Genomic DNA, 26,142 nt, shown 5'->3' with positions numbered 1-26,142 from the left:
CTCAAGAAATATAAATTAATTTTCATATAAGCCTGGGGGGAAAAATAAGATGGAAAGCAAATATATGGCAAAGATCTTCACATAATATGCTCCTAAATCAAATAGAAATGATTTTGTATCATCAGTTCTTCAGGATAATTCAGGCCACTGTTACCCTATACTTAGGAAGTTTCATCAATAATTGATTGTTTCCTTTTAGCATGGGGCTATTTTGTTCCATTTACTCCTCAGAATACAGCAATCACATTTATGACACAGCCTCTCAACACTCTCTTCTCCCTTTCCCCACCTCCATTCCTCAATGTTTACCTCCCCTACTCCCCTCCCCTCCCCCAATGTCCTCCATCTCCACTCCCCACCCTCCTCCCTCACAGGTGTACCATAGATGACCGAGTCACCCGGGTGGCCTGGCTAAACCGCAGCACCATCCTCTATGCTGGGAATGACAAGTGGTCCATAGACCCTCGTGTGATCATCCTGGTCAACACACCAACCCAATACAGCATCATGATCCAGAATGTGGATGTGTATGACGAGGGCCCTTACACCTGCTCTGTGCAAACAGACAACCACCCGAAAACTTCCCGGGTCCACCTCATAGTGCAAGGTGAGTTACAGCTGGATTCGGGGCTTGGTGGACCTGTCGATGATGGAAGGGAAACATTATCTCAGTCTTTGCTTCTATTCTGGTGTGAAGACATGAGAAACATTTTCCTCTGTGGAACCTAGAGACTGAGTGTATGTTCTGGATTCCTTCCCATCTGCTGAATTCTTGACTAAGTACTGCATATCTTCATAGTCTCTCAATTGTACCTTTGGTCCTTCTGTTCTTGTTAATAAGTTGTTTGGCATGTGCTTGTTGAGCTTTCTTAAGTTACTTAGCACTCTAAAGTAGGGCAAGAAACATTAAAAAATAGAGGTGGTATTACTCTCTGTGCCTTTTAATTATCTTTCACAGGATTATTTCATAATAAAAGGTTAACACTGATTTGATGTTATATGACTTGTGACTAGTTTTGCATGGTTGTTGGGTGTGCATATTCCAGAAGGGGTTCTGGATTCTGCATTCGAGTCCAACCCAGCATGGTGGCTGGGTCTGTGCATCCCGTTAGCCTCACAATGGAGTGTATATTAAGAGGGATACTAGTCAAAATGCTATCTCCAGGTCTATGTCAGAAATACATCCATATGATTTTTAAAAAGGGGAGGTCTTCCTTAACATCCCCTCTCATTCTCTCTTTAAAAATCTGTGTCGGGATACCCAAACATATTGTACAATAGTTTTTCATTAGAATTTCACATTGTAGGAAAAAAAAACTAAGGCTGAAGAAATGTCAGAATCCCAGATATTAACTATTAAATATTAGGAATTAAAAGCACATTCAAATAGCAGCTATGAGAATTTGAGAGCCATTTTAAAACAAGGAAGCAATATAAATTAACTTATTTTGAACTACCCCCAACTAACATTACCCCTCTGCCCCACCATTTCTATGTAAAGTAATTTATCTCAGGTGTTGACTCATGGTAACAATGAAGTACTAAGGATACTACTGGCCATCCCCCAGTGACACAGCCTTCCTCCACCAAATGAGAGACTTGGGTAGACCTTTCTCAGAGTCTCCTATACTTACCTCTTGGAGCTGTACACTGAAATCTCAGAAAGAGTCCCTGTGTGTGATTCAGGCTTTAAAAAGTGCCTTTTATCAATTCCCATCTGTAGTATATTTGACGAATTGTTTTCAGTTTATGAAATGTTTGCTGCATCCTGGCTTAGATAATGTGGATGTTTTCACCCCTACTTTACTAAAAAAAAAAATACTTTACTCACATCAGTTGGTTTCATGGAGAGTTTGAATAGGGGTTAGTATCTTTTCACACTTCATTCACTTGTAAAAATCAGGGTGGCCATTCTTTCTTTTGGCTAAAACAGCTCTTTGCTAGCTTAACATCCAGGTCTCTAGTTCTTGGGACATTTGTAATGGCATGTGCTGGATCAGAAATCATTCTGCTGCAGCTTTCTTTTCCACCAGGCCCTGGGTGCTGCCATATTGCTTGAAGCCCAGCCTCAGTTCAGCCTCCAAGCCCTTGTCTCATCCCCAAGTGCTCTCAGACACCCACATTGGTCTGCATACCACAGATGTCTGTACACTCTGCTGTTTCCATTCTCCACTCATGTCCCACCCAGGGGTATGGCTTGGTGATGATCACTGCTTTGGAACTACAAGACGGCCTGCCATCTGGAGATAAAGGCAGCTGTCATGTCTGATGCTTCTTCTCAGAGGATGATGGAGGCACTTCGTGAGATCAGTTATCTGAGATGAGCTGGAATGTCTGTTGAAAGTTTCTGGGGGTGCAGAAAACAAGGGGGTGTGAGTTCTCACTACCCCGCCTGCCACCTGGGCTTAGTTCCAGAGGAGCTGAAATTCTCAGCTTTGGAAGTGACGCCTCCATGGCACCTTCGTGGCCTTGACAGCAAAGTTATCTTCAAATTCAGGAAATGCAGCACTGAAATAAAAAAGAACTGTCAGGCACTGTACAGAAACAGACTCAAACAGTACAAGGCTATCACTTTTCAGGAAATAAGACAGATTGTGTAAGCATGTCAAAGTCAATACAGGGCATAAAGTGCTAGTGATGGAGAGCTTCAGGGATAGTGTGCTTCATAAGGCCCTTGGAGCAATTCGTTGGGCTGGATATGGAACCCAGTGGTGTTTCCCTGTGGGCTTCATAGGTTTGGGTCAGAAAGAGTCCAAGAAGAGGTGAGAGCAGAGCCATGGAGTGACTGCAGTTTCAGAGGTCAGTTCCTCACAGTCTCCACATTGCAGACCAAGTGACTCTTATAACTCTGGGCAACTGAGGTGTGAAATCCAATGCAAAAGATCAGGGTGGGTGGAGGTGGGAGGAGACAACCTTCCCTTGAACACTTAGCAGATGGGCCTTTACATTTACTGAGAGGTAAAAAGAAGGCACTCACAGAGCTGCATTCTCTTCTGTCTTGGTTAGCAATGGGTGACTTGTTCTTTCTTTGGAGACCAGTTGAATTTCTAGTGGGAGGAAGCAGAGACCCCACTGCTCAATTAGAAAGAAGTCCAAGAGTCCTCCTTCTTCCCAGCAGCTATCGGCTTTTGTCCAGTCTATAGATTAATTTTTCAGACTTAGTGTTAGTTCAGGTTAGATAAAGATAATGAAAGTTTCCTAATCCTCTTAAAGAAGATTTATCTGACTGAGTAGAAAGCTTTTGGAATACAATAAGGCATGTATAAAACTGAGGCCTAATCTTGCCTTTAATTTCAAACTGCTGATGGTTATTGATTTTGCAATGAGAAAAACTGAAAAATTTCCGAGCTGCAACATGTCTGTTTAGAGAGAGAGAGAGAGATGTTTATTTATCTTCTGTCCATTTGAGAATGTTAGGATCTCGTCACCTCTGCCAACCAAGTGCCATTAGCAGAAGGGGGAGCAGTCCCATGGGGCCCTGGCTTTGCTGCTCCCTGTTGCCACAAAGTGAGGAACTCAGAGAGGCTCTGTCACTAACCTCAGAGCCTGTCCTTTACTGTTTTATAAGGTGGCCTTTGCCACATACCTGATAGCATTAGTTTCCAAGTCCTCTTCAAGAGAGCTGCATTCATTAAAATACTATCACTGATACCCATGACACGTCTTGGCCTCTGAGGGAATAATTTTAAAAAGCACCATGTGAATATGTATGATAATGTGACCTAGACTGTATACTTAGGTATTAAGAAAATCCAGAGCAAGAGAGAGGTGTTGCTGTGGAGTCAGATTAGTCAGGTAGGAAAATCAACCTGGCAGCTCTGTTGGGGATGGAGTGAAGTGGAGAGAAGCAGACGTATTGGGAGGAGGTTACTCCTGTCACCCAAATGTGTGATGTGAGTGGGTTGTATGTCCACCTGTGGAAATGGAGAAGGTTCAAGATATTGTTCAAGGGAAATTGAGAGGATTAATCTTAATGCCTTAAAAGAGGAAGAATTAAAAGGATATCGTTTCCGTTTTTGAGTTTGGGGAAATATCGACGGCATGGCTAATAATCATGGAATTAGGATCCTGGGCCTCTAGGATAGGAAAGCATTAGTCTTGCTAAGTTTAGGGACAAGGAAAGCACAAATATTAAACATGTGCTATAGAACTAAGGTGTAACTCAGGATCAGAAAAGGTATATTTGAGATCCATTATGAACCTATTAACATGACAGTAGGTAAGATTTCTGAAATTAACTATTCCTACAGAGCAGCAGAGACCATAATTTATTTATATCCAACCCCAGCACATAGTACACTGTCAGAGGCATACTAGACATTCGGCAAATGTTTGTAAAATGAATGGAAGAACAGATTGATACAGCTAATGAAATGGCATCTGAAGGCAGTGATCATAAAGCCCCTTGAAAGCAGATCGGGGTGGGGAATGAGCCAGACACTGTCCAGATAACTTGGAATGGACAGTAATTGGGAACAGTTCCCTGGAGGGATAAGGGTCTTCAGTGTGACAAGCTAAGAGATATACCAGGGATAACATGCATTTATTTAGCACTTTACAGCACTGGTCACAATCTTTGTCTCACTTGACCCTTACAACATGCCCTGGGAGGCTGAAGTGCAGTGACTGTTCTCCTCGTTTTGCAAATTAAATAACTGCAGTTCATGGAGGTTAAGAGAGCAGCCAGGGTCTCCTGTGAGTAAGTAGCAGAGCTGGGTCTTGAACCATGGCCATATGATTCCAAGATCAATGTTTCTCCAGCATGCTCCAGCATCCCCACTGCCAGCCATGTCTGAGGTTATTTCTCTAATTTAAATCCATGGGAATTTTTCAGTTATCCTTTCCACATACCCCCCTTTTTTCCCTGCTACTGATATTACATTGTATCATCAGAAATTGAGGACAAAGCTCAAGAAGAAAATTAGCAGTGGGGGTGGGATGCCAAAGCTACAACAAATGGTATAGAGATGCTGAGTGAAGCAAAGAAGAAGATAATTAATTTACTAGTAGCTCATCACTCCAGGGATACACGTTTTAAATGTTACCTCTTTATCCTATGTAAGTACTGAAAACTCTGGCCCCTCTGAGAATCCAGTATCTAATTGTGATTCTAATTGTCATGAAGTCTTCAGCACTCTGAAATTCTGTGGATATCTGGTGTCACCATGGTCATAGTCTTTGTCCAGGATGGATCGGCAGGAAGATGTGCTGGCTCTTTGCTCCCTGGATGTTGACATTTTCTGTCTGCTTTCTTGGCTAGTTCAGAAATCTGTTTACTACCAGGTATTTCTTTGCATGGAACAAACTCCTCTTGCTCAGCCTAATTTTATGCAAATTGCCAGAAATGCCGAACTATGTGAATTTCTCACATCTGAGACTCCACAGCAACATCATGCAATTTTTGTGTCTGCAAAACACTTTGAGTCTTTGAGCCTGGAGTCAATTCAGGTGAGACTGGTTGGTACCCAATGTTGAGTTTGGAGAAGTCTGATTTGCGAACCAGTCCAGTCCTAGATTCTGCTGAGTACCAGCCAACTTCTGAATTGGGCACATTAAGCATAAACCTTAGCTCAGTTGATCCTCACACCAACCTTACAAAGTCTACATCAGATTTACATTTTAAAAATAAGGAAGCTGAGGCTTAGAGAGGTTAAAACTGCCCAAAGATGATGGCACCTACTAAATGCTTTAAATTCTCTTCACTAGATTTGTGTCTGGAAAACAGCTATCAAAATAGAGTAAAAAAGCATGTTACTTACATAATCTTTTGATTAATTCTTCACAAAAGCCCTGGGAGACAAAACAGAAAATTACCATATTCCAAGAAAAGAAATTGGGATTCAGAGTTGAAGTCATTTGTCCAAGTTACCCTGGCCAGTAAGTGGCAAAGCATCACTTAATAAAAAATGCCAGATGATATGATTCTAGATCCAGTATGTTCACACACCAGACTGCTAATTCATAGCTAAATAAAAGGACAGGTAAATGTCACTATTAGTGAGAGAAATATAAAAAGTTCTAAAGTACTGCTAAGAAGAGTGGATACCAAGGAGACTTGCTGGGGTGGAGTGGCAAGGCTGAGTCTGAGGCCGGGAGCAGATGTGGGGCAGGGCTCTGGGGGAGCATGTGCAGCAGACAGGGGAAGCAGGCCCTGCAAGTCACAGTTGTGCCAAGGAGCAACATATTTTCAGATTTTCCTTTGTAACCAACCTCTTTTCTTCTGCTATTTTCTCCTCTTCTCCCAAATATTACAGTCATTTCAATTAACATGTGTAATTTTGGGCCTAAAGAAAAGCAGCCAGTCAACCTGAAATAAATTTAATTTATTCAGTCTCTATTTTAAATTATAATCACACTTGTTCTTCACAGAGTCAGGGTGGAAAAGTAGAAAAGAACAAGATTGTGCATCAGAAAACTCACTCCCCAGCCTGAGTACTGCTCTTGACTTCCAGGCCTGTATTTTTAGGATGTTCCCTTCCTGGCTTCTTATCCTTGGGTGAATAATAAAAGTCAATGTACTTAATTTTATTCAGATACACATATGCATACCTTGATCTTACATATTATGCAGATTATATTTTGCGTTTGAAAATAAGATACTGAGAAAGGGTCTATAAGCTGCAAATTCTATGTACAGGTGCAAATAAAACACACAGGCCAAAGAGTCCATGGTACAAAATAAGTTAGAAGACTTTCTCTGGGCTTCATTTTCTCTATTTTAAAATGGAAGTGTTGAAGAAATGGTAAGGAAGTCCTTTCTAGTTATTATATTTTAGGATTTATTAATGTAATTTCTTTGTAGGATTTTTGTATAGCCAGGCATCTTTACTCCCCGGCTTTTCCTCCTTCACCCATTGATGGGGAAGTCAGAAAGGTTTGCTCTTATCCTCTTTCTCATTTGTATTTTCTTCAGAGACCTTAAGATTTGAGGTCCCCTTGCTCACACCATTTTTAGTGGTGACTCTGAGCATTGCTCACCCACAGTGGTTGTGGCTCAGAGGATGGAAAAGAAAGACATCCTCTCCTTCCCTGTTCCACTCTGATATTTGTAAGCTGCCATAACCCACATCCAACAGTGTAATATATGCTAACATTCTTTTTTCTTTAAGGATTAGTTTACTTATTTGGGGGCGGGGAGAGACAGACAGCATGAACAAGGGAGGGAGAGAGAGACATTCAGTGAAGAGCCCCAACATGAGGCTTGATCCCAAGAGCTGTGAGATCATGACCTGATCCAAAATCAAGAGTCGGATGCTTAACTGACTGAGCCATGCAGGCACCCCTATGCTAACATTATTAGTTTAGGGACTGGATAAACTAAGAAGGCAACTACAACTTAGAGGGGATAGGAATGAAGTTCTTGCCCTCAGAATACCCCGAGAATACAATAGAGGAAGGTACCTCAAAAGCCTTCTTTCACAAGAATGGTATCCCCACGCAGGCTCTCTTCACACTTGACCTGGTCTCCTTCTGCCTCAGGGTTGGAATGAAGCCCATGCTCTCACTCTCCATTCAAAGATTCTATCCCTTTCTTCAGACTGTGTTACTCGACTGTTATCTGACTTTGTCAGCCATGTAGCTGGAGCTGGATTGATGTTCACTCCACCTAGTCTCCCAGGTTGCTACACCTCTCGTGACATCATGTGTAGTTGGCTACAACACAGTCCAAAACACGTTTTGTAACAAAGAACATACCTCCTTTTATCAAGTTTCTACTCCTGTCCTTGTGAGGAGAAATATGGGACTTTGTTCTGCTCTGCTTAGAAGCTAAGATCATCACACACACAACACACACAACACACACACACACACACACAGCCGCTCATGGTCACACATACATGTACACACAGTTTTCACAGACTTCATGGCTATTTTTTGGCCTGTCGAATTCCGTCCCACCCTCCATTAAATATATAGGTTCAGCCAAGACACCTGGTTGGCTCTGTGGGTTAAGCATCCTACTCGATTTTGGCTCAGGTTATGATCTCACAGTTCATGAGATTGAGCCCAATGCCGGGCTCTGTGCTGACACCACAGAGCCTGCTTCAGAATCTGTGCCTCCCTCTCTCTCTCTCTCTGCCCCTCCCCTGCTCATATGTGTGTGCTCTCTTTCTCATAAATAAACAAATGTTTAAAAAATATGTAGGTTTAGCCTCCCTCTAGAAAAGACTGGGAGGGGGAGTATATGCTCAATTTCTCCTGTAACGCTTAAAATCTTTGAGTTCTAGGAATAGGAAGAGTTGGATTTTCCATGGTGAATGAGACCTGAGCAAAATTAGACACTGGATGAACACTTTGTCAGGACTGGAGATGGTATGACCCTGTCTGCCAAGGGGGCAACATTTTCATTTGAGAGTTCTGGCTTTTAAAATGTGTGGGCTTGTACTGAGGCACAGACACATTATCTAAGACGGTGCTACCAATCCTGGTACCTAGTGATGTATACAGTAGCCAGAAAGGGAAGTGCCAGGGCCTGGAGCTGTCATCTGCCTTATTTTCAATAGAATTAAAGAAATAGGGGGTACCAAGTTGGCTTAGTCAGTTGAGCTCCTGACTCTTGATTTAGGCTCAGGTCATGATCTCACAGTCGTGGGATTTAGTCCCAAGTTGTGATCCACACTGAGCATGGAACTTGCTTAAGATTCTCTTTCCATTTCCCCTTTTCCCCTCTCCCCACTCATGCTCTTTATCTAAAATAATAATAATAGTAATAGTAATATAATAAATGAATTAAAGAAATGGAACAGTCATAAAGTTTGTTCTCAAAATCATCACTAATGTGGAGATGGAGAAGAAAATGAAATGCCTATTATGTTCTACTCAATTTTCATGGTGAGCTCAGCTCATTTCCTAAGAAGCTAGTCTGTCAATAGCTCGAGTAAATACAAGAGGATCTTTACTGTTGTGAGCAGAGGAAGCAATCACACTTTAGAAGAAGATAAATTACTAAATGTTCATAAATTCTAATAGATTAAAGTTCATCATGGCTCTCATATAGTCAGGATCCTACATAAGATTTCAAACTTCACCACCCACAAGATTAGTCATAGCTTAGAGACAGAGTAATATGTAAATTCAGAATACTGATATTTTCCTATATGTAGTGTGTGTACACATATTTGGAGAGCCTGACTTGTGTTCTGAAACCTGGAGTTGGATCCCTAGTTAACAAGTTTTATCTCACACACAGTGTCTTGGCAAAAATAACTATCCTCTGTACGTATCCTCGTTTGGCTTCTCATAAAGATACCAAAAAGCCTTTGACTATTTACTCACTAATAATTCTCCTCCATAGGTATAGAAATTGAAAGTAATAGTAGTGAAGTAAAACAGGATTTTTTTTAAATAATCATAAATCATGGCTCCATGCACTGAGTACCTAGTATGGCAGTCATTTTACAGACATAGTCCAATTCTATTTTCCAGTTAAGCCCAGAAGGTGGGATATATTTTCCTACTTTTCTGAATAAGGAAATAGTCCAGAAGGCTAAGGAGCTTGCCTTGGATCACCAGCTGATAAGACCTGTGATTTCACTGTGTCCAGTCTGTAGGGAGAGCCCACACTAAACCCCCCACTTGGAACTTCCTCTCAATTCCGTCCCTTTTATATAGGCAGGCCAGACTGCCACAGCAGTTCATTTACAATACACATGCTTTCCTTGCCAGGTTATTTCTGGTTAAAGGATTTCAGTCTAATATCTCTAGAATTAGGGTCTCTCTTCCTTAAATCTTTTTCTATCATTCTAGTTATCTTAGTAATTACAACATCCTTCTCAAAGTTAATATCAGGTTTATATCATCCTGCTAAATCAATATTTCTGGTTGTGAATTGCTTCCATAATTCTATCCTCTAATTTCTGATTTGTCCCTGAACTCTTCAAATTGGGCATCCATAGACATTTTTGGATGTCCCATGTTGTACTTAACCTTCTTTGCTCAAAATCTTGTTCTTCCTCTTTTAGTTCATATTCCTATTCATAGACACACCATCCTTGTACAAAACTTTTGCATAAACCTTGACCCTTCTCTTTCTTTTTCTTCTCTATCAAAGCAGATATGTCCAATAAAGTTATTGTCTTCCTTTCTGTTCCATCAAAGTGCAAAATCTTACTCCCAAGCCACTTTTTAGTCACATCGTAATTGCTACACAATCCTGTCTCTGTCACCTCTTAATTGAATTTAACACCATTGTCTAAATATTCCTGATGCACACATCTGATCATGTCACTCCCCCCTCCTTATGATTGTAATGATTCCCTATTGATGATAAAGTCAAACCCTCTTAGATCGCTTTTCCAACTGCTAAACAATTAAAAGCCAAGCCTACTTTCCACTCTTGCTTTCTGTTATTCCATTTGTGTATCCTACACACAATGTAGGCAAACTTGTCTTTGTAAAACCCCTACCCACAGTGCTCTGCCTTCTTTTCAATTTCTCACACCATCTGTCTTGAATGTTCTTTTCTCTGAGATTCCAAATTCTGCAGACCCTTTCAAGCAGCACTGTCCCATAAACCTCTTACCTGCCCAATAGCCCTTTCAGTGATGATGGGATTGTTCTATATTTGCACTGTCCAACATGGTAGCCATTAGCCATAGGTGACTATTGAGAACTTGTGATGTGGCTAGTAGGACCGATGAACCAATTTTTTAGTATTATTTAATTATAATTAATTTAATTAAAAATAGTCACACAGGCTAGTGGCTATAATATTGGACAGTACAATTTTAGATTTGTTAAATATCCAAAGCCAAAGGCTTTCTTTGGAATTCTAATACCATTTTACCTACACTCTCTTAGGATAACTGAAACTTTTTATTTTATATTTCAGCTATTGGTGGATTTCACTCTTTTCTACCTCCAGATTATAATTTCCTTGAAGACAACGGCCAGAGTTAGCATCATATTTTTTTTTATATGGGTGCAGTTTAGGGATCACAATCTGAATTGTCATGACCAGTTACTACATTTATATTAAATGTTTCTAATCCATAAAAATAAAGGCAAAATATCCTATCTTGGAGGTTATTAGAAACCATATCACAAAAAGCAGCATCCACCTTGGATTTGTTACCTTTGTCTTCCTGTGCTTAGGGTGGATTGATGCCCACTGTAGGCACTGAAAATATTCCTATTGAATAGAGTTCTTAGTGAAACATTTTTTTTTAAATTTCAGAATTCAGAGCTCAAGGGGAAAGATCTGATATAACCACTTTCTTCTGGTGGAGTTGGAAATCACCTTTAAACAAGATGCCTCAGAGGGCAGCCCTGGCAGACAGAGCTGAAAGTGTGTGCACCCAGCTTGATGCATAAACATAATGGGATGGGCGATGTCTTCTGATTGGCCAGCAAGCAGACATTAATGACCAGTTAGCAACTGTGTTCAGGTCAATTAATTTATATTTGTATTTTGCAAACTAAAAGTTGCCCTGTTAGATTATTGATTCTTTGTCCCTGTATTCAATTTGTTTTTAATTGCACCATTGCTGGGCCAAGCCCTCCCTCCTGGCAAGCTCACAATAAATCTGCCACCATCTCAACAATCAACAATAAATGTGTCTCTTCATGTCATTATTAATATGTCTCTTGGATTGGTTCATTACCACGGTTAACAGTTTATAAGAGCAAGATGGCACACTGCCAGGAGGATTCCTTTTCCCAAGGGCTATTTTGTCGTGACAGGATTGATGTTCTCAGGGCTGTGAGTGCCTAAGGAAGGCGGCCTAGGATTTAATTCAATATAGCAGGAATACAGGCTACCTAATCCTCTTTTTATCATAAACAGCTTTAGAAGAAGATATTGTTGGAATAGATTTTACCCTCTCTTACAGTTCTCCTTCTCCTCACTTCCTATTCTCTTTATATCTTCTTAATTCCTTCTTAATTTCTGTTCAGATAGACTCTTCCCCCTCAAAAACAACATAACAGGTACCTGGGTGATCTAAAATCCTCAAGTAAGGGTATCCTCCAGGAGTTGGAGTTTTATGATTGTGTTATTTATTAGTTGAAAGCAGAGGGGAGTTCCCTGTATTTGATGTGTGAATTGTGATTAACAGACCTACAGAAATACTGCATTCAGAATGTCACCTTAATTGAGGTGAGTGCTGAAAAAAGAAAAAGCTCTATCTTATAATAGAGATAATCATTAATTATCATATTGTTATTGGCTCTTTTAGGTAGTAGAATTTTTCAGGGAGAAAGCACAGATTTTAAATGAATTTGTAGCTTGACAGAAGAGATTCTCTGTGTCCCAGAAATGCCAAGTGAGAAATCTGGATGGAGCAGAATGCTTTATAAAACTCCCGCAGTGGCCTAAGATCTAATAACAGTCCAGACGTTTTTCATTTCCAAGGCACAAGTTGCTCCAGGACAAGAACTGTGGTCTCCCTCCGACACAGAGTTAACAGTCAATTTTCAGTTCAGAATATAGATTTTATGCTTAATTTACTACTAACAACACCCACACACATAACTTTTCTCCTTTGCACAAAGTTCTCCAAAACAAATCACACTGAGCTTATTGAAAGAGAGGGATGTGGAGGAGGGGGGGGTTACACCTCTTGTTTCACTGGATAGGAGTTTAAGTAGCCCATGGAAGTGGAGGGCAGAAGGAGTGGGGCTTGGGCCAGGAATATTTAGGAAAGAAAAAGGCAAGAGAAGAGATGGAAGAAGATCCCAAGGATGTCTAAGGAGGGCCACAAAGATGCAAATAGTGGATGCCTTTGTAAATGAAGGAAGCAGAGAAGGGGGAGAGTGGTCAAGAGAAAGGAAAACAGGGGAGTCCAGCCCCAGTGTACTGAAGACACCTACCCTTATGGAGGTGGGGACACCATATGCCAAGCTCAGCTGCCTTTGGTTCCTGAGGCTTTCCATGTGGGCTTCTCCAGTGCAACTCATACTTCACGTTGGTTCCCAGGACACTCCATGGCCTCTCCACAATGCCTGCTCTTACTTGTTTGTCTGCTACTCTGCTTTAGCTCATTGAGCATGTCCTCTGCAAGAGGCGGAGAGAAACTGATGCAACAACTCATGTGGAGCATCAGGCTCAGGCAAGGTTTCTGAATCCTACTTTCTGCCATCTTCCTGTTCCCCAGACACCAGCAGTGAGAAGTGGTCACATCTCAGGCAACTGATGGTTGGGTTTATGTTTCTAAAGTGCTGTAAGACCTAGAGAAATCCAACAGAAAAGGCAGTGTTGATAACCAAACCTTCATGAAAACATACACAGAAAAGAAACCCACTCACCAGGCTACTTGGAGGTAAGAGGTCTGCAAAACATAACTTATGGTTTGGCTGCTTGTTTTGTGACCTTAAAAGTATTACTTACCCTAAATTTCAGTACCTTCATCAGTAAATTGTGGGAAATAAAGACTGTTGAACCTCCTTCTTAAGACTGTTGTGCATTAAATGGATAGCACTTCATACTTTACAAATCTTGTACAAAGAAAATATTAAAATTTTAAAATATTAAAAGTATTTTAGGATACTAGGTTAATTTCTAAAAATGCCTCTAGGTTTGCATGACAGGCATTACGGAAGGGTGATTCAGGAGTACTAAGAACTACTTACCCTCTATTCATCCTGATACAGTTTTAACACATAAAAATATAGCCCATTGGCCTCCTATGTTTTAATAAATTATATTGGATTTTATGGATAATGATAGAATTATGTCATCTTCTGAATATATATAAATCTATGTTTGTGTGCGATGTCTCCTTTCCTTGAGGTTTTATGTTATTCCTATTATTTTTAAGTATTCTTCTCTTAACTATTTTTGATATTGTCCTAATATTGTAGTCTCACATCAAATAGGTACTTCTGAAAAAAAAAAATATATATAGTTACACTCATTGAGAGAAAATTAAGAGATGAAATAGACAACTTTGAAGCCAAAAAGAAAAAAAAATCACTGATCATCAAAACTTTCATCAAAGACTGTGTTTTCCTTAAGAACCTTCCATCCTTGCATAAATATGACTTATATAAGGAAATGCAAAACATGGATACCTTCTGAAGACTCCATCTTTTAAGGGTTCACTACCACATACAAAATAGTATTCATTTGTAATAGCTTCATTTGTAATTAATTCCCCTTTTTGCATCACATCCAAAGTAAAGTAAAATAAAGTAAAAATAATATAATATAATATAATGTAATTTAAAGTAAAGTAAAATAAATAAAATAAAATAAAATAAATAAAATAAAATAAAAAATAAAAAGTTTATGCTCCAGTTTAAAAAATAAGTCTGTGGCTCCAGCTCACCCCCCTCAAATGCCCACTTTTAACACCCCACCTGTGTGAGTGTTGAATGACAAGCCCTGAGCCCTGATGACAGCTAATCCAAAGCACCAACAACCAATAACAGAATCAGAAAACGCAAAATAGCTCCTTGAGGAATAAAGCTTCCCAGTCCTTGGTTCTGCAACAGCAGGGTAGAAAGTGAGGGGACAGGAAAATCAAAGTTGCTTTTAAAAAAATGATCACACATAGAGGCAAAATGTCCCCACAGCAGGAAGGAAAGTGGAAAACACACCAAATCAATCACCTTAAAAATAAGGCTTAAAATCTTCTACTACATAAGATGTAGGTGGGGAGGGAAGAATGGGCACAGCAGCTTGAAAATCTTTTATTAAACTGCATGCTGACTGCATGGCACAAACAGGAAAATGCAATTAAGGTAAGGCCATTAAAAAGACACCCAAGGATAGCTCTGAGAGAGACCAGGGATCAATCAGCAGGCACTCAGGCAACTTGCAAAGGAAACTCTCTTTGAGAAAGTGCCAGGCAGAGGGTGGAAACACCTCAGATGAGACATTCCTGGAGTAAGAGCACTTTGGGGCATGTAAGAAGTTAAGGTGTGACAGCCTTGATGGGGGAGAAGGTGGGGGTGAGAAGATAGGGCCTCCCAGTACCCTCCCTCCAGCTGGTGGAGGACAGGCTCTCACCAGTATCATCAGAAGCCTTTGGTGCCTCTTGGGTCTATCTTCATTTCAACTGCAGAGCCCTCGATGAGTTTTGGCTATTGTGCTCCTAAGGAACATATGTGAGCAGGAGGTGATGACATTTCAAATACAAGTCACTTGAGCCCCGCCATGGGCTGCCTTTCCCTCAGACTGGGTCCAGTCCAGGTGGTACCCACTGACTAGGAATTGGCAGATGGGAAGCCCTGGGGAGTACACTCACCAATCTGCTCTGAAGGCACAGAACTAATCTGTTAATGAGGAGCTTGACTTCTCATTAGAAGCTTTCCAGAAATGGTGTCAAGAGAAGTCTCCAGGTTCAGGGGCCTTCACTAGGCAGTGCCATTTCCCTGGCTGGTTACAGAAAGCACAGCCTGGTGGGGACCACCTCTCTCTCTGTCTCCACCCATGAAGCCCATTGTATCTCACTTGTGTCTGCTTAGTTCAGGGGCTTCCCCTATGTGTCCCTGCAGTTATTACAGGATCCGAGACCTTCTAAATTTCACCCCCTGCCCCAGGCTATTGTTCTGTCACACTGGGCTGGAACCATGGAGCTACATACCTGATTGTCCCACCAAAGTATAAGCACTGTGACGATGGGGACAAAGTTTGCACCTCCCTGTGGACAAAAATTTTTACTTTCCATGTGTGGCACAGGACCTGACATAGATTAGATGCTCAAAAATGCTTATTAAATGTATCTGGCATGTAATGAGCAATCAATAAGTATTTAATGATAAGATAAATGAAAATATTGGTTGAGGGAAACTGAAAAATATTGATTTTGGCATGTGTGTACAAGCAAAAATAAACTATGAATCACATATTATTCAGGGATAGCTGTGGTATGAGTCTGGTGGTAAATACACATCCTTCCTTCCTCCATAGGCTTTAAAAGAATTCTTCAGTCAAGACTGGTTAAGGCAGTGTTGATCTCCATTGCAGCCCGGGCCTGTCTCTAACTTGTGCTAATTTGGGGCTCCTAATTCTTTCTTCCATTCTCCAGAGCCCAAACCACTCTCTGAGATTTAGTATCCCATACCACAATGCTCATTTCCTTTGGCTAAAGATGGCATGCTAATTGCTGTGGGTTTTCAGTGTGTCCTCAGTGCTCAGCCTCCATGACACTCAAGAGTTCATCTATTAAATGTATCCTGCACTAGTCCTTTCTTTCTTTCTTCTTCTTTTAATGTTTATTTATTTATTTTGAGCAAGAGAGAGACCCTGTGAGCAGGCGGGGACAGAGAGAGATAAGGGAGAGAATCCTAAGCAGGCTTCATACTGTCAGCTCAGAGCCTGACACAGGGATCAAACTCACAAACCGTGAGATCATGACCTCAGCTGAAATCAGGAGTAGGATGCTTAACATACCAAGCCACCCAGGTGCCCCTGCTCTAGTTCTTTCTGATTCCTACTTGCTACTGCAGAAGTCTGTGGAGTACCTTCCCTGCCAGTGTGAACAGGTTCTGGTAAGGTTTCTAGCAGAAACAACATCAACTACAAAGTGCCCATTTGGGCTATGGCAAGAAGGGTTTTATAGACTTCTCTGACTTTAGGAAGGGGACATAATTTCTAGGTATAATACAATTTGGAACATGCTCTCATTTTCTCGGAAACTATTCCCTTGCAGTGATTTTCTGTCTCAGTAAATGTTCCCTGGGCTGCAGCTACTGTGAATCAAAGCAGTCCCGGTGGTAGGTGAATGGGGTTGGTTGCTCAGTCAGTTCTTGCCCACTTACTTGTGGCCTGTGCTAACATCTCCTTCCCTCATTCTGCTTTTTGAAGGTGCCATTGTTCCCTTTCCTCTTCTACTGATTCCTTAATCCCTCCCTTCTTCCTTAATCCTCTGCCCTCCAAGCAGGCAGTGCTCACCTACCTTCTGCAAGCAGGTAAAGCCTCTTCGAAAAGGCCTGAGGGCCAGGCCAACTTTGCCAGTACATTTGCATACATTTACATTTAGTTGGCCTGCAAACATGATGATTATGCAAAGTTCTGCTCCTGGCAGGAAAGGATTCTGTTTGGATTCAGGAACTTTCAGTTCCACAGAACACAACTAGGTGAGAGAGGAGCTGCAGTCATTGCTATTCCACAGGAAGGGTGCCTGAGTGTTATTGATGGTAATGAAGGTTGGACCCAGGTGTCAGTGGGACATCTTCAAGTACAAAAGTCACCCAGCTGGGTTCCTGCTTCTGTATCCACATCGCCCCAGTGTCATTTTGTCCATAGTTAGCTTAAGAGTTAGGGGACTGCTTCTCACATTTTGATAGCATGCCCTCTCTGGCAAGCTGCCTGAGTGGCTCTCAGTAAGGCCTATGTTCTCAAGGCTCCCCTCCTCTCTTCTAGTAAATTCTGCATATCTCTGCAGAAATCAGCTTTCAGACCACCAACCTGCTCTTTCTTCATGTGTTGAAAACTTTACTGGGTCCCTGATCCATTTTCTTTCTTGTGAGTAACAAAAGGTCCTTAGGTACCGCTATGGTGCCAGCATCTTTTTAATGCAAGGGTCCAATGCCTGGTTTGTAGAAAACAATCACTTGGTTATAAGAACATAGTATGATGAGTCAAAAGACATAGAAACTACTTCAGCATCCATTACTTGTGCTGTCTTAGGCATATGAATTAACTTTCTTAGATATGTTTCTTGCTGTATAAAATAAGAGGGAAATATATGATCTTTGAAATCCATTCCTGCTCTGAAATCCTAGATTTTTATGCCTGGAGTTACATATTTTATAATCACAGATAGATTTATATTGTAGTCTATCCACTGTTTCATCTGCTTGTTCACTAAATATTTAATACCTACTAAGTGAAAGCATATTCAATGAGAAATACGTTAAGCGTCATCTCTGCAATTAAGTGCTTTGCTACAACACCAAGGATAAAATAATGTAAATCATCAGTCTGCCTTTTACAATGATATCCACACCTCCTTCCTTGGGGTTTTTACACTCTGTCCTTGGGGAACAAAAGATTGATTGTGTCAACCTGAACACCTAAAATGTGCAATGTGGATAATAGCACTCAATAATGTTTGCTTGAACAGAATTAAGATGAACCCCACTTGAATTCTAAAATTTGTCCTTATTTTTACATTTTTAGTGGGGAGCAAGAACAATGAACAGGAAGGGAATAGTTACAAATAAATTATAGTTTTCTTTTGTAGTAATTAAAAATGTATTTGGGGAAATATTGTGGCAGGTAAGTTGTTAAGCCACCAGTCTAGTCTTACCTTAAAAATTCCAAGGTAGTCTGGGTAAGATTTTGTCCCTTGGACACCAGTCACTTCTTAAAAAACAAATTCACCTACTTAATCATTAATTGAATGTTTTTATATTCATGATATGATAGGAACTATGGGAAGAAATGGGGGAAGAGTTCAAGGAGGTTTTCATTCCTGAGGGAAGACAGAATATACCCTCCTAAAACAATTAGTGAAAATTGTTTGAAGTAAGCAACAGGTAAAGTGTATATTTTGCCAAAACATATATTTAGTGTTTAGCATTAGCCTGTGAGTGTTCATTTACTTTACAAGTAGACTGACTTGATATCTGTTCTTGGATGTCTAGGGGACACCTCAAAGTCAAGATGTCCAGAATTGAACTCAAACGTTGCCTACACCAGTGTTTGGCATTACCATACACTGAGTTCCATGAACCAGAAATATGATCATTTCCTTACATACCTCTCTCAGTCCCTTTAAACATTGGCACTATTTTAATTAGTTTGGTACATAACAAAATACCGCAGGCTGGATGGCTTAAACAATAAAAATTCTTTTTTTTCACAGTTCTGGAGGCTAGAATTCCAAGATTAGGGTGCCATCAAGGTTGGTTTGTAGTGAGAACTCTCTTCCTGGCTTGTAGAAAATTGCTTTCTACAAGCCAGGTGTAGGCCAGGTGTCCTCACATGGCCATGTCTCTGTATGCATGTACGGAGACAGAGAGAGAGAGAGAGAGAGAGAGGGGAGAGAGAGAGAGAGAGAGAGAGAGAAGCGAGAGAGATCTCTTATAAGAACACTAATTCTATCAGATTAGGATGCCATGCCTGTGGCCTTATTTAACCTTAATTACCTCCTTAAAGACCTTATTTCCAAATACAGTCCCATTGGGTGTTGGGGCTTCAACGTATGAAATTTGGGGGATCATAATTCAGTCTTAAACAAATAACAAGTAGGGTAGCTCCAGCTTCTCACAGCTCAAGCTATTAGTGGCTTGACACAATAAAACTGTATTGCTTGTTCAGATATTCCAATTATCTAAAGTTGGGAGAGGGCAAAGTGCTAGGTTCCATGCAATCATTCAGGATATAACCTGATTGAGGTTCTGCCCCTTTCAAAGCCTGGCGACAAGGTCAACTCTGGTCCTAACAGGCTGACTGGCAAGGAGGTTAAAGACTTAACATAAAAAGATGTGGACTGTTGTTGTTGTTGCTGTTGTTGTTGTTGTTGTTGTTGTGAGAGAGGCTTGTTTTCATATGTTTTTATTATTTTTTTTTAAATTTTTATGGGCTAGGCTTCTTGGAAGTGGTATATATGACTTCTGTCCACATTCCTTTGGCTAGAACTCCCTGACATCTAGAAAATATAGTCTAGCTGTGTTCCCAAGAAGAGAAGAATAGGTTTGTTGAATAGCTAACTTGTCTCTCACATATGAAGTCCAATTCACCATTCTCCAAAAATACATCTTAAATCTCCCCACCTATTTCTGTTTCCACCACCCAATAATCTAGAATAAGATATTGTTGTCAATCACTTGAATTACTACAAAAACCTACTAAGTGTTTTTTTTAATCTATATCTTTTCTAAAAAAAATAAATGGTAAAATATACACAAAATTTACTATTTTGTACCATCTTAAAGTATATAATTCAGTGACAATTAGTATATTCACAATTTTGTACAACAATTACCACTATCAATCTCTAGAATAATTCCATAATCCCAAATTCAGTACACATTAAACAATAACTCCTTATCCCTTCCTCTCCCCAGTTTCTGTAACTGCTGTGCTTCTATTTTTGGCCACCTCAGATTACTCCTGCAGTCCAAATTATTTCCTAAAAAGTCTAATCACACACACACACACACACACACACAGTTTTTGTTTTTTAAACTTTTATTTAAAATTCTAGTTAGTTAGCATATAATGTAATATTGATTTCAGGAGTGAAATCACTTACATATACTACCCAGGGCTCATCATAATGAGTGCCCTTCTTGATGTCCATCACCCATTTAGCCCATCTCCCACTCCATCAACCCTCAGTTTGTTCTCTATTGTTAAGTGTCTCTTATGGTTTGCCTCCCTTTCTCTTCCCTGCCCCTTCCCACATGTTCATCTGTTTTGTTTCTTAAACTGTGTAAAATATGGGTGAAATCATATGGTATGTTTGCCTTTCTCTGGCTGACTTATTTCATTTAGTATACTACACTCTAGCTCCACCCATATCATTGCAAATGACAGGATTTCATTCTTTTTGATGGCTTAGTAATATTCTATTGTATATATTTGCCACCTCTCCTTTATACATTCATCAGTAGATGGACATATGGAATCTCTCCATAGTTTGGCTATTGTTGATAATACTGCTATAAACATTGGGGTGCATGTACCCTTTAAATTTTCATTTTTGTTTCCTTTGGGTAAATGCCTAGTAGTGTAATTACTGGGTCATAGGGTAGTTCTATTTTTAACTTTTTGAGGAGCCTCCATACTGTTCTCTAGAGTGGCTGAACCATTGTAACCTGTTTGTAACACACTCTATATTTAGACCCTTACTTAACTCCCCATTGGTCCTAACAAAATTATAAAAGTCCCTAAGCTAGCTTTCATCCCATGGGAGCTCTGATCCACAGCTGCCTCCTAGCCTGATGTAAACACACTCTCCCCTTCAGATTCTGTGCTCTCATTTAGAACTTCCTGGCTCTCAAGTCCCTACTCACCTCTAGGTCTTTGCATTGGCTGCCTTCTCTCTAAGTGTTCTCACCTCCCCATTTGCCTTGTCAACTCCTATTAGCTTCCAGATCTTATCTCAACTGTCTCTTCCTCAGCAGTTTCCTCTCAAACTCCTGACTATGCCAAACCTGCCTATCATAGAATTTCCTAGCATTTCAATCCTCTTTTCCAAATGCTTCTTGCATTATTGTTCATACTTTCAAGATTTTGTAGTATACACATCTCCTCCCAATGAACCTTAAATTCCATAAGGGTGGATACTATACGGTTTATGTTCAATGTTTTATTTCTAGTACCAAAATAATGCCTAGCATATAATAGGCACTTGATGAATAAGTTATGAGTGAACAGATGAATGCTATCGGCACCAGAAAGGGTTGAAATCAGAGTGACACAGAAGATGACTTGGAAGAAAGGAGCATGAAAACATTGGTAAAATTGGCCTACAACAAGGAAGAAGCCATTCCCTGCTGGATGAAGTAGCATAGTTTTGGTTGTTTTTTTTTTTTTTTTAATTATATTATTTATTCATTTGCCATAAAGTCTCTTTAGCACATCACTTCTTTTTAAATCTTGGTGATAATGATTTGATGATCAGGATAATATTGCAAAAGAAGAATCTTTCTTAATTTTAAAGCATGCCTTTCTTTGGAGAGAAGAGAAAGAAAAACAATATTGTTGAATGATAACTACTGAGCAAGCAATTTCACATGATACTATATTTGATATTAAAGTTCCTTTAATAGAGTATCTTTGACATTTCTACTATATCCTTGAGAGCTTTTAAAAGAAATGAAACTATAGCCTCACAGCCATAGAGAAATGCACTGAAATCACAAATAGGAATGCCAAGAGTAGAACTTAATTGTTCAGACTCTCAGATAAGTTTTCTTTTCCTTTTTAGTCTTGGTGTCCCCCATTAACATCCTCATATTTCAGTTCTCTAGAAATTAGATGAATTGATAATATCAGTCAAACTGATTTAAAATCTTAAGAAGTGTTTTAACCAAGCTTTTAGTTATGGGTCCCTGGAAAACAGATCCTGATTAAATGTCGATGTTTCATTTTTGGGGTGAACTTCCAGGGCAGAGAGTGAAAGCAAAGGGAAGTGAGGAAGAGAAAGATGGGAAGCAATAGGAGATGTTACCTTATCAATACTGACTGCAGATCGATGATGAGCAGTGAAGATCTGTAGATGACCACTTGGCAGGTGTTCCCACTCAGCCATGTAAGAAGTGTACAAACCAGCTCCAGGGAGAGACTCTGCTTTGAAACCATCCATGATCAGAAGAATGAAGAGAGGACTTACTGACCTGATTCGCTCCTTGACTCATTTCCTATCTTCCTTTGGTATAAGTTTATAGGGAGTTAACTACTCAGACCTCTGAGTTTCATTGCATGGGCCCTGCAGCAACCACTAGGGAAGCTATATCTCATGCCCTGAAGGATGGCATTTCATCAGAAGTTGAATGTGGTAGAGGATCCAGAGACTTTGCATGCTCAGCTGGTCAGCTTGAGGTCAGCCATGGGAGCTGAGGAAGCCGAGCAAGAGACCAAAGATTTGGGAGTTAAGGAGGCCAAGAGAATTTGAGCAGTATATATATCTTACATATCTGATACACAGGCTTTTGAAAGACTGCAGGATTTGGTGCAGTTGCCTTTTCAACTTGAATCTCTCACGCTGGCCAGATGGCAAAAATGAAAAGACTGATAACATTTTCTTTGTGAAAATGGGTGTCAACTGAAACCTCAGACACTGTGGCTGGGAGTTGCCTCAACTACATTAGAAAGTTGCTTTGTAATTTCTATTAAACCTAAACATGCATCTATTTTATGCCCCCCAGATTCAACTTCTAGGTATTTTTCCAAAAGAAGTTTGTATATGTACACATTAGAAGACATGAATAAGAATGCTCATAGTGAGAATTTTTTTTTACAATAACCCCAAACTAGAAACCACTCAGTGCCTATCAAGATAATAAATTAATAGGTTATGGGATAAGTACAGTGAAAAACTACACAGCAGTTACTAAAGAACAAACTACAAATATGGACAACACATGGGAATCTCACAGATATCATGGTGAGTGAAGGAAGTTACACACAGAGGAGTACTGCTTATAGTCTTCCATTTATACAAAATTCAAGAGAGTCATATTAGTGGCAATCATTTGAGGAGGTATTAAAGAGGAAAGAGCATTAAACTCTGGAAGGAGGAATGTTTATCTTGATCTGTGTTGTGGTTAAATGGGTGAATACATATATACAAGTCCACTGACCTGTACACTGAAATCTATATTCTTTGCTGCATCTAAGTTAAACCTCAATTACACACACACACACACACACACACACACACAATCTCAATCACTATAAAAACATACGGACAAATAATATCAAAGCCTGCAGCTTTGGGAATTGTTGATTAAAGCCTTTTGTTTAAGAGACATGGAGCAAGTTTGTCCTCCATGGAATTTGTAGATTCTACAAGAAAATAACTGTTTTCAGTTTCTGGGAAAGGGACCATCCATTGTCTTCTTCCACCTCTAGAGCCCTGACAGCTATAATTAAAATAATGAATGATCAAAGGAAGAACAAACATTTAGGTCAAAACACAAGCCACCAAATGGATCATATAGACTGGTAAAAGATATTTTCTTTTTGCTCCAAGAAAAATGATGAGGGGAAAAAAAATTGACTCACAAAGAAAATACGGAAGGATGACAAAGCTTTAGTCCAGCAGTAAAGATCAAAATTCAAGTCCCTAGAGCTACAAGAGAAGAATCTCAGGGAGAATAACAATGAACAGAGGGGAAAGGCATCCTAGAAAGAGGAGTCAGACAAACAAAGAAAGGAAGAAAGAGGGCCTTTTACAAAAGAACCAAACATAAAAAGAAGAGAGAGAGGCACAGAAATCTATAAAAAGGCTACTGAAGAAGCGAAAAGCACAAAAAAAAAAAGAAGGACTTGAGATGAAAAATAAAAATAAAAAAGATTAAAAGGAAGGGGTGAAATAGCAGAGGGAAAAGGACTCACCGATTGCTCTGAGGAAAAACATGGCTGTGATAGAAAATCGATGTTTGCAGCAGCAGGGGCTGAGCCTGATGTGGGTCAGGAGGCCAGCCGCCATCCACTGGCTCTGATTTGGCATGGACGGCCCCGGCAGATGGAGTACAGGACCACCATGGAGAAGAGTTCCAGGGACCTGGAGCCATGACAGTCCTTGTTAGATTTCACTAGCCCTGGGATGGGCTTTACAGTACTGATCTGAGAATTCTATCTCCAAGGTACATTTTGTTTGGGAGGTGATAGGATCCTTGTCTTCTGTTTGTCAATGGTGAAAGCATTAATCTTAGTTAATTGGTGTTGGAAACACCATACAGTGGAACAAAAGGAACCAGAAACCTGGGCTTGCTAACTAGCCCTCTGCTTATTGTGGAGCCTCAGGCAACTGATTTTACCTCTTTGAGCCTCTACTTTCTCAACTGTAGATTGGGAATAATGTCACTTGGGCAATACTGCAAATGGGAGAGCAAAGAAGAAAGACTTCATCCATCATAAAACACTATCAAATTTAGTCATTTATGTTGTTATATTATATTAATTATATTATATTATATTATATTATATTATATTATATTATGTTACATTATATTATATTATACATATCTGGTTTTCTGTGTTAGTTTTGTTATTGAAGGATGCTATGTGGAGACCTCTGGTCATTTGCTAATAAACTTAACCAGGAAAAGCACATAGATTCTGCAGGAGTGTCTTGGGTTTAATGGTTATTGCACAAGGGAAAATGCTGGCATCTGTTTCTGAGTGCTAAACCCCTGAGACAGTGTGCATAAAACCAAGTTTATTGAGATGTGTGACTACCTATGCAACGCAAAACATCCTGGGCTCTAAGCTTCACTTCACCTAGAAATTTTAAATGGCTCCTTCATGGCCTGCAGTTGTGCCTGTCTAGTGCATTTTGAAGAACTGAAACATTAAAAATCAACAACAACAAAGCAGAGCTGATTAATTACTGCAAAAGCTGTTTTAGGGGGAAAAAAGAGAAAAGTTGTTGTCCTATTATATTTCTGGAAAAAATGAGCATTTTATCGCTTCTACAAATTGCTCCCTGGAAAGTACTTTCATTTTCTAATTGTTCATAAATTTACTGACAGGTGGTTACACAGTAGGTGTAACATCGTTATTTTCATTTTATTATATACACTGTTTTAAAGAGAAAATCTGGAAGGGCTGGGTATTGTATATCATTTGATGTACCCTGAAAATGTGTGGGTGGGAAGGTGTAGCCTAAGGCTGCTACTTCCCCATATATGTCTAGGTTTTTTTTCCCTCACACGGGGTCAATCTAGACAGTTGTGACTGGTTAGAATACATTAGGATTGTGACAGTAAAACTAAATTGTTTTTCTGTGGTTACTCTTTTTCTTAAAAAAAAATAAAAGATATGAGTAGTCTTCACTTTCACTGAAGGATCTGTCACAGGTTTTCATTACCAGGGACAAGACAAATCTCAAGTTCATATGGACACTGAAAAGTTGGTATTTGGTGACAATTAGTTGTGTTGGACAGATTGCTCTGTTGAAATTAACATATACTGGTACATCTACTTGAGACTGTTAACTCTGTGAAGCTCGGAATTATCCAGCATTGTTTAGCATATCTGTACCACCTAGCATTTTGGCTAGATTATTGCAGGTGCTCAATAAATATTTGCAGCTTACTGTTACAGTTGTGAATCATAATTTATTTGCAGAATTTAATATATAAATTAATAAAACTATCCTCTTGTGGAAATAATAATCACAATTTACATAAAGACAACTATAGGCAAATGAGTTCAGCAGCTAGGTTCAAGGGTTTATGAGCATAGAGCAGGTGGAAAGAACATGTATAATTGGTTTCCATCCCCACCTTATTGAAACTTAACATATCAAGGTTATCATTAACATCCAAGTAGCTGGACTTACTTCTTCACACACTTCCTCCCTCAATAGATTTGGAAGCTGTTAGCCACTTCTTCCTTACAGAAATACTCTTTTCTTGTTTCTATGATGTTATGCCACATTGTTTACGTGCCTTTACCCACTCCTTTTCATTCTCTTTCAAGAATACTTCCTCAAGGTTTAACCTGTCATGGCAGGGCTCACTGTAATTCCATTAATGCCCTCCTTTGTGCATGCTAATTCCCTGTATTGATCT

At 39.8% G+C, this 26,142-nt stretch overlaps 1 protein-coding gene across 6 annotated transcripts in view; it reads left to right on the top strand.

Annotated features, from left to right (window-relative positions):
- Positions 1-26,142, top strand: part of OPCML (opioid binding protein/cell adhesion molecule like) — a 1,071,706-nt gene that overhangs the window by 855,078 nt on the left and 190,486 nt on the right. For all 6 annotated transcript variants that reach the window (XM_043579850.1, XM_043579853.1, XM_043579852.1 and 3 more), the window contains one exon: positions 375-607. In XM_043579850.1, the coding sequence (XP_043435785.1) occupies positions 375-607 (233 nt within the window). The remainder of the gene's footprint in view (positions 1-374; positions 608-26,142) is intronic.

Source organism: Prionailurus bengalensis, chromosome D1 (assembly GCF_016509475.1).
Source record: "Prionailurus bengalensis isolate Pbe53 chromosome D1, Fcat_Pben_1.1_paternal_pri, whole genome shotgun sequence".
NCBI lineage: Eukaryota > Metazoa > Chordata > Mammalia > Carnivora > Felidae > Prionailurus > Prionailurus bengalensis.
This window is presented reverse-complemented; position numbering and strand designations above follow the sequence as displayed.